Source organism: Ailuropoda melanoleuca, chromosome 10, assembly GCF_002007445.2.
Source record: "Ailuropoda melanoleuca isolate Jingjing chromosome 10, ASM200744v2, whole genome shotgun sequence".
NCBI classification, from domain to species: Eukaryota; Metazoa; Chordata; class Mammalia; order Carnivora; family Ursidae; genus Ailuropoda; species Ailuropoda melanoleuca.
In genome coordinates, this window is record NC_048227.1 from 78,233,215 (window position 1) to 78,247,647 (window position 14,433).

Below are 14,433 nucleotides of genomic sequence, written 5' to 3' on the forward strand. Positions count from 1 at the left end.
CTCTGTCCTTCTGGAAAGTTTCTTTGTTAGTGTCCATGACACCCTCCACTGGCCCCATCCTTACAATGCTGTTGTCTTTTAGAGTCATCTTCTTTCCCTTGTCCTTTCATGTGGTTCATTCCCAGTTTCTGACCTTGGCCTTTTAATCTGCTCTATTAATCTTAGAATGGTTTCATTCTCTTTATTTTTTTTAAAGCTTTATTGAAATGCAGTTTGCATACCACGTGATTCACCCATTTAAAGTGTAGAATTCAGTAATGTTTTAGTATACTCACAGACTTGTGCAAATATCACCACAGTCAATTTTAGAGCAGTTTCATCATCTAAAAAGCAACTCTACATTTTATCCCCTCTCGTTTGCTCATGTCCCCCAAACCCCAAGCAACCACTAATCTATTTTCTGTCTGTATAGATTTGCTGAACCACTGCCTGTATTATTTCTTGTAGGGCAGTTCTGCCTGTGACAGATTTTGTGTTTGTTTATCTGAGAAGGTTTTAATTTTTCTGTTTTTGCTGGATATACAATTCTTGGTTGACAACTTTTTTCTTTCAGCACTTGCTTATTTCACTGCCTTCTGTCCTCCATGGTTTCTGATTAGTAACCTGCTTTAATACTATTGTACGTGATGAATCACTTCTTTCTTGTTGCTTTCAGTATTGTCTGTCTTTATTGCTTGATACTATATTCCATTTTTTGTCATTATTTTTCTTTCTGTTTTTCTCACATTATGTAATTTCAATGGGCATAATGTCCAGTCTGTTCATTCTTTCTTTCACCTGCTCAAATCTGCTATAGAATCCCTCTGGTGAAATTTTGATTTAGTTATTATAGTTTTCAACTCTTGAGTTTCTATATAATTTCTATTTGTTGTTGAAATTTCTACCTCTTTATTGATATTCTTGATTTAGTGAAATATTTTTATTTTATTTTCCTTTAGTCCTTGGACATTGTGTTTTTTTCTAGGTATTTGACCTTATTTAATATGGCTGATTTAAGGTTATTGTCTAGTAGTTTCAATGTCTGCTTCCTTAAGAGCAGTTTCTATTGATTATACCTTTTCTGCATATGGGCCTTACTTTCTTGTTTCTTTCCTTGTTTACTGAACTCTTGTTGAAAATAGGATATCTTAAATAGAAGAATGTGCCTATTCTAGAGATCAGAATTTCTCCCCTCCATTTGGGTCATTGTTGAAATTTATTTGTTCAGTGACTTTTTAAAAAATTCTGTAGAGCCTGTGTTTCTTTCATCTGAGGCAGCTGAAGTGTCTACAGAAGTTTCTTTAAATGCCTAGAACCAGTAAGTCTCCCAGTCTTTGTAAAGGGGCTCTGTGCATCTCAAGTCAGACAGATGGTTTATAGCTCTGCATTAGCTTAGACTTGCTTCTAATGCCAAACCACCAGGTCACCTAGAGGTGACCGCTCAGGGCCTTCTCATATCTTTCCTGAGTATGCTCACAGCCTTAGGCATATGCATAGCCCTTTGCAAGTTTGCAGCCTCCTTGATTCTCAGGAATATATCAGAGCTTTTCAGAAACATTTATGGACATCTCATTGTCCAGCTTTTCCTTTCAAGCATCTTGATTAAGCCCTTGTTTGCCTCAGCTGTTAGCTACCACCTCAGGTAGCCATTAAGTTAAACAGATGCCTTTAGTTTTTGACAAATGATGAGTGAGGATAAGGCTTTGCACACTGAGCTCTGAGTTAGCTCAAGTAAAGGCATCCTTATAAGTGGGGTCTTCCAGGAAACCACTAAATGGGCCAAATAATGACTGTTATTTGTGAATGAGGCTTCGATGGATCTTCAACCCAGTTCTGCTGGTGTGGTTGCCAGGCTGCTGGTTGCAGACCTTTGGTTGTCAAACTACTACAGATTTGGAAAGAGAGGGATGGGAACAGGGTAAGTTAAAATGTCACAATATCACCATTCTTACTATGATTCAGCTGTTTTGTTTTTGTTTGTTTTTTATAAATGTTTTACTTTGTTAGTTTTTATATTTTTTGCTAGTTTTTTAAAAAAGATTTTAGTTATTTATTGAGAAAGCAAGAGAGCGTGTGAGTGGAGGGAAGGGGCAGAGGGAGAGAGAGAGAGAATCTCATGCACACTCTGTGCTGAGCGTAGAGCCTGATGTGGGGCTTGATCCCACGACCCCAAGATTACGACCTGAGCCAAAATCAAGAGTTGGAATGTAGCCACCCAGGTGCCCCAATTTTTGCCAGTTATTTCATAGTTTTTATGAAGGAGAAAATTTTTTGGATCCTTAACCATTTTTATTTATGTCACTTGTTAGCTTTTTTTTTTAATCCAAGTGATTAAAGAGATTTGCAAAAATGAAAGCAGTGCCACTTTTCTCACTAATTTTTTTAGCTTTGGAGAATATAATTATCTTTTCTTTTTTAGATTAAATCTCATGAGAGGTGTTCCTGTTCTTTTATTTATCTGTTTTAGTTACCAGCTACTACTACTGAGTTTCACATGCAGGAAGTACTCACTCAGTACTGCTGAAGACATGAATGAACAAATAATTGGATACGTAACACTGAGGGGAAAAAGAAACTTGTTTCTGTCCTATTATCTCTTAGTTTTCTTCCCTTTCTTTTTTACTTTTAATTGTGATAAGAACACTTAACATGAGGCCTGCCATCAGCACATTTTTATGTGTATAATACTGTATTGTTATCTATAGGGATGGTGTTGTAAAGCACATCTCTGGAACTGAATGATTTTTGCATACCTGAAACTTTATACCTGTTGAACAGCAACTCCCAAAGTCCCCCGCCTCCTGCCCCTTTGAAGTCTTCTGTTGTGGAAATTTTCCCTTTTCACATTTTCCAAGATTCTACCCTTTCCTGACTCCTGTTACTTTCAGAAAGCTTTTTCTTTGGCTTTGTGGCTTATACTTTTTCTGCCAGCCTCTTTAATATTCATCCTTCCCTAAATGTTATTTGGTATTTTTCTTTCCTCAGTCCCATATAGGATGTGTAGCATATAGCTCAAATTGCTGTCTGATTGCCTCTTAAAATTTTAGTTACCATCTACATTGCTAGTAACTCCTAAATGCTTGTCTTCATCCTTAGACTCCCTTCTGTATTCTAAACCCATGTGTATATTAGTGTAAGGGACAGTCCCAGCTTTATGTTCACAGACCCTTCAGGAGCAACTTGAACAGATCTGTCTCACTAAAACTTCTAACACATTTTTTTCCCCTTTTGTTTCCTAAATGTCAGTGTTTGGCACCAGCATTCCAGAAGCTGCTCATTTACTTAGAGTGGGTGGTCGTACAAGAAAGTAGTTATAAATTGGTTGCTGCTGCCACTCTGTGATCATACCGTATCCTCATACTCCTTACATTCATTGCTGTTACTTCAGTGTAAATAAGTAAATTCACTTATATTGGTCTCTGTGATTCCAAATCCTTGGTAAGTTGCTCTTTGCTCTTCATGAGCTCTAGATTTATATATCTTTATATATGTGTTTATACCTAAATTTGATCATGTAAAATATCTCCACACCTTGCATGTTATCTTCTTTGTCTCCTGTTATTTACAATGATGATGTGTAAGGAGGGAATGAACATCTTAGAATTCTCTAGAATACCCACAGTACCTTGGGATGAAGAGGAAGAGTTGTAGGAAATCTCTTTACATTGATTTTTTTTGTCTTAAAAAAATCTATAACTCATAAACAGATATAAGTGAATTATAGTAAGTTAAAAACCTTTATAACTGAGCAACTCCACAGTTAAAGACAAAATTAGGTCAGAAATAGGTGTCTTTATACAAGTGGCTAACAGACACTGAAAAAGTTGTTCAACATCATTAGCCATCAGGGAAATTCAAATCAAAACCACATAGAGATACCACCTTACGCCAGTTAGAATGGCAAAAATTGACAAGACAAGAAACAACAAATGTTGGGAGAGGATGTGGAGAAAGGGGATCCCTCTTACACTGTTGGTGAGAATGCAAGTTGGTACAGCCACTTTGGAAAACAGTGTGGAGGTCCCTTCAAAAGTTAAAAATTGAGCTACCCTATGATCCAGCAATTGCACTACTGGGTATTTAACCCAAAGATACAGACGTAGTGAAGAGAAGGGCCATATGCACCCCAGTGTTCTTAGCAGCATTGTCCATAATAGCTAAATCATGGAAGGAACCGAGATGCTTTTCAACAGATGACTGGATTAAGAAGTTGTGGTCCATATATACAATGGAATATTACTCAGCCATCAAAAAGAACGATTTCTCAACATTTGCTGCAACATGGATGGGACTGGAGGAGATAATGCTAAGNTTATGCTAAGTGAAATAAGTCAAGCAGAGAAAGAGAATTATATGGTTTCACTCATTTATGGAACATAAGAAATAGCAGGAAGATCAGTAGGAGAAGGAAGGGAAGAATGAAGGGGGTAAACAGAAGGGGGAATGAACCATGAGAGACTCTGGACTCTGGGAAACAAACTGAGGACTTCAGAGGGGAGGGGATGGGAGATTGGGATAGGCTGGTGATGGGTATTAAGGAGGGCACATGTTGCATGGAGCACTGGGTGTTATACGCAACTNAGGGCACATGTTGCATGGAGCACTGAGTGTTATATGCAAATAATGAATCATGGAACTTTACATCAAAAACTAAGGATGTACCATATGATGGCTAACATAATAAAAATTATTATTAAAAAAAAGAAATAGGTGTCTTTGATAACCATGTCTTTTGGAGCTTAAGAGTAAACAGGAAAAGTAGTAATTCTCAAAGATATTTTCTTTGTCCCATAATTCTGAATCTTTGAAAACAATGTGTTGTTACAGGGATCCATGTCATTTGAAGATGTGATTGTCGAATTTACCCAGGATGAATGGCAGTACGTGAGCCCTGCACAAAGGACCCTGTACAGAGACGTGATGCTAGAGAACTATAGCCACCTCATCTCAGTGGGTGAGCAGACCTTATCATGTGACCTCATCTAAATTAAATTTCCTTTTTTTAAAAGTTATCAAAACACATGGACTCCTTGTAGAAATTAATGTTGTACTGGCTTTTGAGTAAGAGGTCTAAGGTACCTGAAGCCTTTAGGAAATAGACACACGTTTATGTTATTCCTTTCCCATGGGATACTTCAAATGAGCACGCTTATTTTGCTGCTTTTGTTGCTGAATCTTTCTCCACCTTTGGAAACCAACAAGCCCATGCATCTGGTATATATGTATATATATATATATATATCTTCAATTGTCATGTTTACAGGGTACTGCACCACCAAACCTGAGATGATCTTCAAGTTGGAGCAAGGAGAAAAACCTTGGTCCTTAGAGGAAGAATTCCTAAACCAGACGTACCCAGGTGGGTGACCACTGACAGGAGGAGACACTTGGGGTAGTTAAACTTTTAGGGGAATACCTTTGAAAGTTTTGTTTGTTTGGTTGGTTGGTTTACCCTTTTAAACAGCTCTATTGAGATACTATTTACATATCGCACAATCCACCCATTTAAAGGGTATAATTCAGTGGTTTTTTATATATTCAGAGATATGTGTAAATACCACTACAGTCAATTTTCATCACCTCAAAAGAAAATTTCATAACCCTTTAGTTATTACCTCCCTGTCCTCCTGTCCCCTACAGCCCCAGCAATCACTAATCTACTTTGTCTTTATGTCTCTTGCAGATAGTTCATGTAAATGCAGTCACACATTATGTGGTCTTTTATGATTGGTTTCTTTCACCTAGGATTGCAAGGTTCATATGTATCAGTACTTCATTCATCCTTTGTATGGCAAAATAATGTCTCATTGTATGTATTTGCCACATTTGTTTGTCCGTTCTTCATTCAATTGACATTTAGGAGTCTACCTTTTGGCTATTGAATAATGCTGATAGAAATGTTCATTTACCAGTTTTTGCATGGATTTTTTTCCTGGACCTAATGCTTTTATTTCTCTTATTGAGTTACACTTGATTCGAATTGCTGGGTTGTGTGGTAACTGTTCAAGAATGTCCAGACTATTTTCCACAGTGCCTGTCTGTTTTTCTTTCCTAATGACAGCATATGAGGATTCTAATTTTTCCACATCTTCACCAACACTTCTTATTATCTGACTTTTTTATTCTAGCCATCCTAGTAGATGTGAAGTGGTATATCATTGAAGTTTTGATGTGCGTTTCTGTACTAGTCATTTGGCCTGGCATAATAAATAAATACCATAGTTTAGGGTGTCCTAAACAACAGAAATTTATTTCTCATAGTTCTAGAAGCTAAAAGTCCAACATCAAGGTGCCAACATGATTAATTTCTGGTGAGGCTTCTTCCTGGCTTGCAAATGACTGCCTTCTGACTATGCCCTCATATGGCCTTTCCTCTGTGCTTTCATGGAGAGACAGCTGTGATGTCTCTTCCTATTCTTTCAAGGACACCAGGCCTATAAGAATTCGAGCCCCACCCTTATGAACTCATTTAGCCTTAATTTCCCCAAAGGCCTTACCACCAAACATAGTTAAATTGAGGGTCAGGGCTTCAACATATGGATTTGGGGGAGAGATAATTCAGTCCATAACAATTTTCCTGGTCACTAGTGATGTCAAGCATTTTTTTCATGTGCTTATTGGTATTTTTGTGTAAACTGATAAATTCAGGAACTTCAAATTTTTTACTTTCAATATAATTCTTAGAGGAAAAGAGTAAAATCATCCTAAGTGTGTTTACTGAAAGTTTTTGTTGTGTGTGTGTTTTTGTGTTGTGTGTCTTTTCAACCAGACAACATAATTTTTAGATTAAGCATGTTTCCTAGTCACTAGATATAAATTATTTGATCGTATTGGTTGACTAAAAAAGATACCCTGAAATAAGTATATTTGAAAGATTGCAATAAAAGAATAGTAAAGTCATTAAGTCAAAAATGAAATAATTTAGTTTCATGTTATTCAGGCTTTAATTTAGGCAATAAATGCAGTAACTTAGGGGCTCCTGGGTGGCTTGTCAGTTAAGCATCTGCCTTTAGCTCAGGTCATCATCTCAGGGTCCTGGGATTGAACCCTGTGCCAGGCTCGCTGATTAGTGGGAAGCCTGCTTCTCCCCCTGCCCCACACCTCACTCATGCTCTCTCTCAAATAAATAAATAAAATCTTTATAAATACATAAGTAAATAAATGCATTAATGTAAAAGAAGACCCTCTTTTCTTTTTTTTCCCCCAAGATTTTATTTATTTATTTGACAGAGAGACAGCCAGCGAGAGAGGGAACACAAGCAGGGGGAGTAGGAGGGGAAGAAGCAGGCTCCCACTGGAGGAGCCTGATGTGGGGCTCGATCCCAGGACCCTGGGATCACGCCCTGAGCTGAAGGCAGATGCTTAATGACTGAGCCACCCAGGCGCCCCAAAGACCCTCTTTTCAAGAGCACAGATTAATGTAAACCCTTAAGCATTTGAATGACTGCACCAAACAGTATCATACCAGCTGTAATAAAACACAAAATAATGGGGTTCTAAGAATTTAAAATTCACCAGAATTAGGTGATAATAATGTACCTCATCTGATTAAAGACACTATGAACATTAAATAAGTATGCCTATATGGGATGTAAATGATATTTCTATTAGAGTGAATCAGGGGCACCTGGGTGGCTCAGTTGGTTAAGTGACTGCCTTTGGCTCAGGTCATGATCCTGGAGTCCCAGGATTGAGTCCCACATAGGACTCCCTGCTCAGCAGGGAGTCTGCTTCTGCCTCTGACCCTCCCACCTCTCATGCTCTTTCTCTCTCTCTCTCTCTCTCAAATAAATAAATAAAATCTTAAAAAAAATTGAACCATATATTTGTACATGTATCCTGAGATCAAAGAACAAGCCTTTCATAGATTAATTATAAGATAGTGAAAATACAATGTTAACCTAGAAAGAAAGCCAGTAACTCCAACAAATTAGACTCCCATAAATAATATTCTCAACATATTTTGATAAATCTAGAAATTAATAAGATGAGTAAACAAAGAGCTCAACATGCATATTTTTAAAATTATCTCTTTTAAACAATGTTTTAAAAAGATATCAAGTCCAAAGTTCTGTGACATTTATAAAATAAAATTGCATATTATAAACCTTAGGATATAGCTAAATTAGTGAACAGAGGTAAATTGGTAGTTTAGTAATAAGCAAGAGCAATAGCAAAAATATACTAACACAAGCAGTATTTAAATGTGAAAATAAAAATTAATAAACTGGAAGATTAAGAAATTGTAGAATCTTTCTTAGAATAAAAAAACCCAGTAAAATGGATGGAATTTTAGCTAACCCTAACAAAGACAAAAGAAGCACTTATATAATGAATTCAAAATTATAAATATTTAATGGAATACCAAAATCTCATTCATAGGAGTGTTGTGGTAGGATTTGCTCTATCACATATGTAAAGCTCCGAGAGTTAAGTGGTATGGAACTGGAAGTGGATAGTTTAATAAAGTGAAACAAAAGAAAGCTCAAGGAAAAAAACATACACTTCATAGATAATTGTTTTTGATAGATGGCACTATCACCACAAAACAGTGGAGAAAAGAATCCTACAGTAACTTTATGGATCTAAACAAAACTGGGATTCAGGTGGCTTAAAGGCCTGATTTTTTTCAAAGCAAAACTAGAAATATTCTATAGGATAATAAGGAGAGTGTATTCGTGACTCTGCTTGGGGAAGAAATTAATAAGATATAAAAGTATTAACCAAGGGACAGATGGAATAAATGTATTCCATTTTATTCTCCATTAAGTACAGCCAAGTGTATACGTGTGTGTGTGTATCTATACATACTTACATATCTCTGTATATCTGTGTGAATCGATATACATATGGTACATATATGTAGAATAAATGTAATATTCTGAAAGATTACAAAACGTTGAAGGTGAGCTAGGGACAGTGGCACCGGATGAAATACAGGGTGGTAGTGTTAGGAGAAGGCTGGTGGGGACCCCGGTATCTCACCCCTCCCCACTGTTAATGTGGTAACCTGCTCCTCCAATTCCCAAAGGTGTCAGTGGAGGTTTAGTGGGGAACATGGGCTGCTCTCCACGTTTGGCAATAGTGAAGCTTCATTCTGCTTCTTCTGTTGGCAGGATTTCAGAAGAGGTTGGCTAAAATTGAATGGTAATTTTGATAAGTACAGTTTATTAATTTTCTCATAAAGATCATGTATTTGTTGTTCTGTCTAGAAATATCCAAACTCAAAGTAAGACAGATTTATTCATATGTCTTCTTCTAGAAATTTTTAAATTTCACATTTTACATTTTGTGGTTCATTTGGTGTTAGTTCTCATAGACAGGATGGGATATGTATCGTTTAAATTTTTGAAAAGCAGAATCCAGTTATTCTAGCACCATTAATTGAAAAGATTATCCTTTCTCTACTGAATAGCATTTCCATTGTTCTTAGAAAATGGATAAATGTCTATTTTGTAGATAGTACATAAGTTTATGTGTGGTATTTGTACTTACATTTTCCACATTTAAGACTATTTCTTAATTTTTATTCATCTACATCTATCCTTATGCCAATACCACATTAACGTTACTATTCTAGGTTCTTAATTAGACCTTGAAATCAGTTAATGTGAGTCCACCAACTTTCTTCTTTATAAACTTTAAAACGAGCTTTTTGATATTTACAAAAAGCATGCCAGCTTTTCAACTGGGATTGTATTGAATTAATAGATCAAATTAAAGAGTTTTAACATCTTAAAATCCAATCCATAAAGAAGTGCACATCTCCTTTTATTTATGATTTCTTTGATTCCTTTTATCAGTTTTTGGAATATAGATACCAAGTATTTTGGGTTTTGTTTTTAGCACCATGGTAAATTATATTCTTTGATTTAAAATTCCAATAATTGTTTTTATATGATTGGCTTTTGTATATCAGCTTTGTATTTTGCCCTTGCTGAAAACACTTATTAGTTAAGGAGCTTTTTTTAAAGATCTTTTTGTGGTTCTCTCTGTTGATTTTGCATCTTTTATTTCTATTCTTGCTGTACGGCATTGGTGGGAGCTTCCAGTACAGTCTGGAATAGTACTGAGGCTAGACACCCGTGTTTTTCCAATCTTAGGGTTTAAGTATTCAGTCTTTTAAGTATGATGTTAGCTATATGCTTTTTGTAGACTTCCTTTACAATAGGTTAATGGATGGATTTTGAATTTTGTGAAATATTCTTTGCCCTAAATTATTTGATTATATGGTTTTAATTCTTTAGATAATTAATATGATGATTACATTGACTTTTAAATATCTCAACAGTTTGTATTCTTGGGATGAATCCCCCTTGATCCTAATAATCATTTCTTGTCTATATTGCTTTGGGGTTTTTAAATTTTATTTATCTATTTGTTTATTTATTTATTTTTGAGAATTTTTACATTTGTCATGAGGGTTATTGGTCTGTAGGTTTCTTGTATTTTCTAGAAGAGATTATGTAACATTGGTATTCTTTTGGTTTTTGTTGTTGTTGTTGTTGTTGTTTTAACTTTTGGCAGAATTCACTAGTTACTGCCTTTTAATCCTGGAGCTGTTTCGTGGTCACATATTTGTTGACCACATATTCAATTTCTTAAATAGATACTGATCTATTCATGTTATGTCTTCCTTCTTGAGTGAATTTGGTAGTTTTTTTTTGTAATGAAACATCCATTTCACTTAAATTGTCAAATTTATGGGCACGGTTTCCTTTAATATTCTTTTATTATCTTTTTAGTGTCTGTTTTTTCAGTAATTATGTCTTCTCTTGCATTTTTTTCTGATATTAATACTGTGTGTCTTCTCTTTTTTTCCTCTTTTGGTTTAAATCATTTTTTTAAAAAAATCTTCAGTGAACTAAGCTTTGGTTTGATTGATTTTTCTCTGCTTTCCATGTTCAATTTCATTGTCTTTTTTAGTCTTCATTATTTTCTTCCTTTTGCTTTCTTTAGATTTATTTTGTTCTCTCTCTCTCTCTCTTTTTGTTAGGATATGTTAGTCACCATACAGTACATCATTAGCTTTTTTTTTTTTTTAATTTGTTCTCTTTGTCAAGTTTCTTAAAGTGGAACTGGGTAACTGATTGGAGTCTTTTCTAATATAAAAAAATGTAAGCTATAAATTTATCTCTGAGCACTACTTTAGCTCCATCCCACAGATTTCTGTATGTCCTAAACATCATTTGTTTTCATTCAATTCTAACTATCTTAATTGCCTATGAAATTTTCTCTTTGACCAATGGGTTAATTAGAAGTATATTAATTTACAAATATTTTGTGTTTCTTCAGGTGACTTTGTGTTACTGATTTCCAGTATAATTTCTTGATGGCCTGAGATTATACTTTGATTTCTGTTCTTTTATATTTGTGAAGTTTTTTCTTGCATTATATAGAATACAGTGTGCTGTGATGAATGTTTCATGTGCATTTGAGAGTAATGTAAATTAAACTGTTTTTTAAATGAACTACATCCTTGGGTTTTGAGAGCATGGTTATTCCAAATGCTGTTTCCATCCCTTCTAGCTGTAATATTGTAGTATTCCTGCCTCTTTTCCCTTCTTTCCTTCCCCTACCTGCTGTATTGCCATAAGTGCCCTAAAACAACAGATTTATTGCTTTTGTTATTGCAGATTCCATAGAATAGATAGGAATGTGGTTCCAAGGAAGAATTTTGGTTTGGCTGTTACAATCCCTAAATGTCCCATGAATTAGAACTTTCTTAGGATTCTTCATGATCTTTCTAGTGAGGTCTTAGTTTTGGCTCATGGAAAGAAATTTTCTAAGAGTGTCTAGTCCTTTATACCTGTGGCAGTGGAACTTTCATTCCCTGTTAAACCTATTTTCATTTGGCTTCAGCAGGGTGGGTATTGTCAAAAAGATTTTCTGTTCTGTTAAACCACCTTTTTTTCAGACTTTTGGCTAGAAGGAACAGGCTTGTAGCTCTTTTGTTGACTTTGGATTGCCCAGTGCCCCATATAAGATATATGGGAAGTAGAAAGAACAGCCTTGGAATCCTCAGCTATGTCACTTCTTGAGTTCCAAAGTCCACTTTCCATTTTGTAGCATCTTACTTATTTACTTACTATTGATTTAGTTATTGATTTATTGATTGTCCAGGGATTTGTTAATTGTATGAGGGAGGACTTGGGAAGAAAGGAGCTAGCTACTCAGTCTTGTCCAGCACTGGAAATAATACCTGTTTTCTTTAAACAACATGGATGAGGAAAAAGTATATCTGTCTTTTCTGTATGTACATGAATTATTGATCTTTGGAAATGTGACCTGTAACAGAATACAATACATAACAAACATATGGCTGTAAGTTCCTCTCCATGAGAAATATAAGATATAAAGATGTTTTCAATTTTTCTCATTTTAGGATATTTCAGTGTTGGTATTCATATTGAGAGGAATGAGGAAAAACAAGAGAAACCTCTGTGGCAAGTAATATTCACTGATAACAAAACATTGAGTAAAGAAGGGCAGAAAGTTTTAAAAAAACCATTTACTGTGGATATAACTCCAAATTCTTCTGGAAAAATGCCCTGTAAGTGTGACTCATGTAGAATGAATTTGCCAGTTATTTCTGAATTAATTATTTGTGATGGAAACTATTCAAGAAAGAAGGCTGGTTACATGAATGTATGTAAAAAGTTGCAGCTTGATATTAAACATGAGAAAGTTCATACTGGAGAGAAATCTTACAGTTATAATAAAAACATGAAACCTCTCAGTAATGAGAAAGATCATCAGAAACTTCAAAGTTTTTTGAAGTCTTTTGAATGTAATGAATTTGGGAAAGTTTTACATGATACAACTCTCTGTGTTATAGGAGAGGAATCTTATAAGGATGATGAATTTAGGAAAAATTGTGATAAAGCAACTTTATTTAACTACATGAGAACTGGCACAAGAGAGAAATGCTTTGATCTTAATGAATGTGGGAAATCCTATGACAAAACCACCACTGTGAAATACAATAAAGTTCACATGGCTATGACAAACTCTGAATATAATGAAAGTGGGAATAACTTCAGCAGAATCTTATCTCTCACTCAATCTCAGAGAACTGTTAAAGAACAGGGTGCTTTTGCAAGCAACAAATGTGACGAAAACTTGAGCCAGAGCTCAACCCATATAGTACAAAAAAAGACACAAATTAGAGATGAATTTTGTGCACATAATGGATGTATAAATGCCTTCTACCAGAAATTAGACCTTATAGTGTGTCAAAGAACTCACAAAGAGGAACTCTACCAATGTGATAAATATGGGCGGTCCTTCCATCAAAACTCAGCCCTCAGTGTACATCAGCAATGTGAAACTGGAGAGAAGTCATTTGAATGTAATGAATGCAGGAAATCCTTTTATCAGAAAGCAAAACTAATTCATCATCAAAGGAGCCATTCAGGGGAGAAACCTGAGGAATGTGAGGACTGCAGGGAATCTTTTTATTCAAGTTCACACCCTATTCATTATCCTGGAACTGATATGAGGGTCAGTCTCTATGAATGTAATAAATGTGGGAAAACTCTCTGTCAAAAGTCAAACATCCATGAAAATCTGACAGTTCACACAAAGGATTATCATAACAGTGGATGTGGGAAATCTTAGAAGAAGTCTGCTCTCATAGTACACCAAAGAACACACGCAGGGATGAAACTCTGTCAAAGTAATATGCATGGGAAAACATTCTCCAAGATGGTACATCTCAAAGAACATCAGAGAATTCACACAGGGGAGAAATCCTACAAATGTATTCAATGTGGGAAAACTTTCTCCAAGACATCACATCTCAGAGCACATCAGAGAATTCACACAGGAGAAAAACCCTACAAGTGTATTGAATGTGGGAAAACTTTCTCCCACAAGACACACCTTAGTGCACATCAGAGAATCCATACTGGGGAGAAACCCTATGAATGTAACAGATGTGGGAAAACTTTTGCTGATAATTCAACCCTCAGAGCACATCAGAGAATTCACACAGGGGAGAAACCCTATGAGTGTAATGAATGTGGGAGGTCCTTTGCCCATATATCTGTTCTCAGAGCACATCAGAGAATTCATACAGGTGAGAAACCCTATGAATGTAATGACTGTGGGAGATCTTTTGCCCATAATTCAGCCCTTAGAGCACATCAGCGAATTCACACAGGGGAGAAACCTTATGAGTGTAGTGACTGTGACAAAACTTTTGCCCATAATTCAGCTCTCAGAGTACATCAGAGAATTCACACAGGGGAGAAACCATATGAATGTAGTGAGTGTATGAAAACATTTGCCCATAATTCAGCTCTCAAAGCACATCAAAAAATTCATACAGGGGAGAAACTCTATGAATGTAATGAATGTAGGAAAACTTTTTCACAGAAGACACATTTCAGTACACATCAGAGAATTCACACAGGGGAGAAACCTTATGAATGTAGTGAGTGTGGGAAAACC

The 14,433-nt window shown here is 35.6% G+C and overlaps 1 protein-coding gene across 1 annotated transcript in view; it reads left to right on the top strand.

Moving 5' to 3' along the window:
* Nucleotides 1-2,769: 2,769 nt before the first annotated feature.
* The window catches only part of LOC117804220 (zinc finger protein 658-like), a 46,197-nt gene continuing 34,533 nt past the window's right edge, over nt 2,770-14,433 (top strand). The window contains 4 exon segments of the mRNA XM_034670780.1: nt 2,770-3,417; nt 4,807-4,933; nt 5,243-5,338; nt 12,365-14,432. Of these exon segments, the coding sequence (XP_034526671.1) occupies nt 4,813-4,933; nt 5,243-5,338; nt 12,365-14,432 (2,285 nt within the window). The 5' untranslated portion in view covers nt 2,770-3,417; nt 4,807-4,812.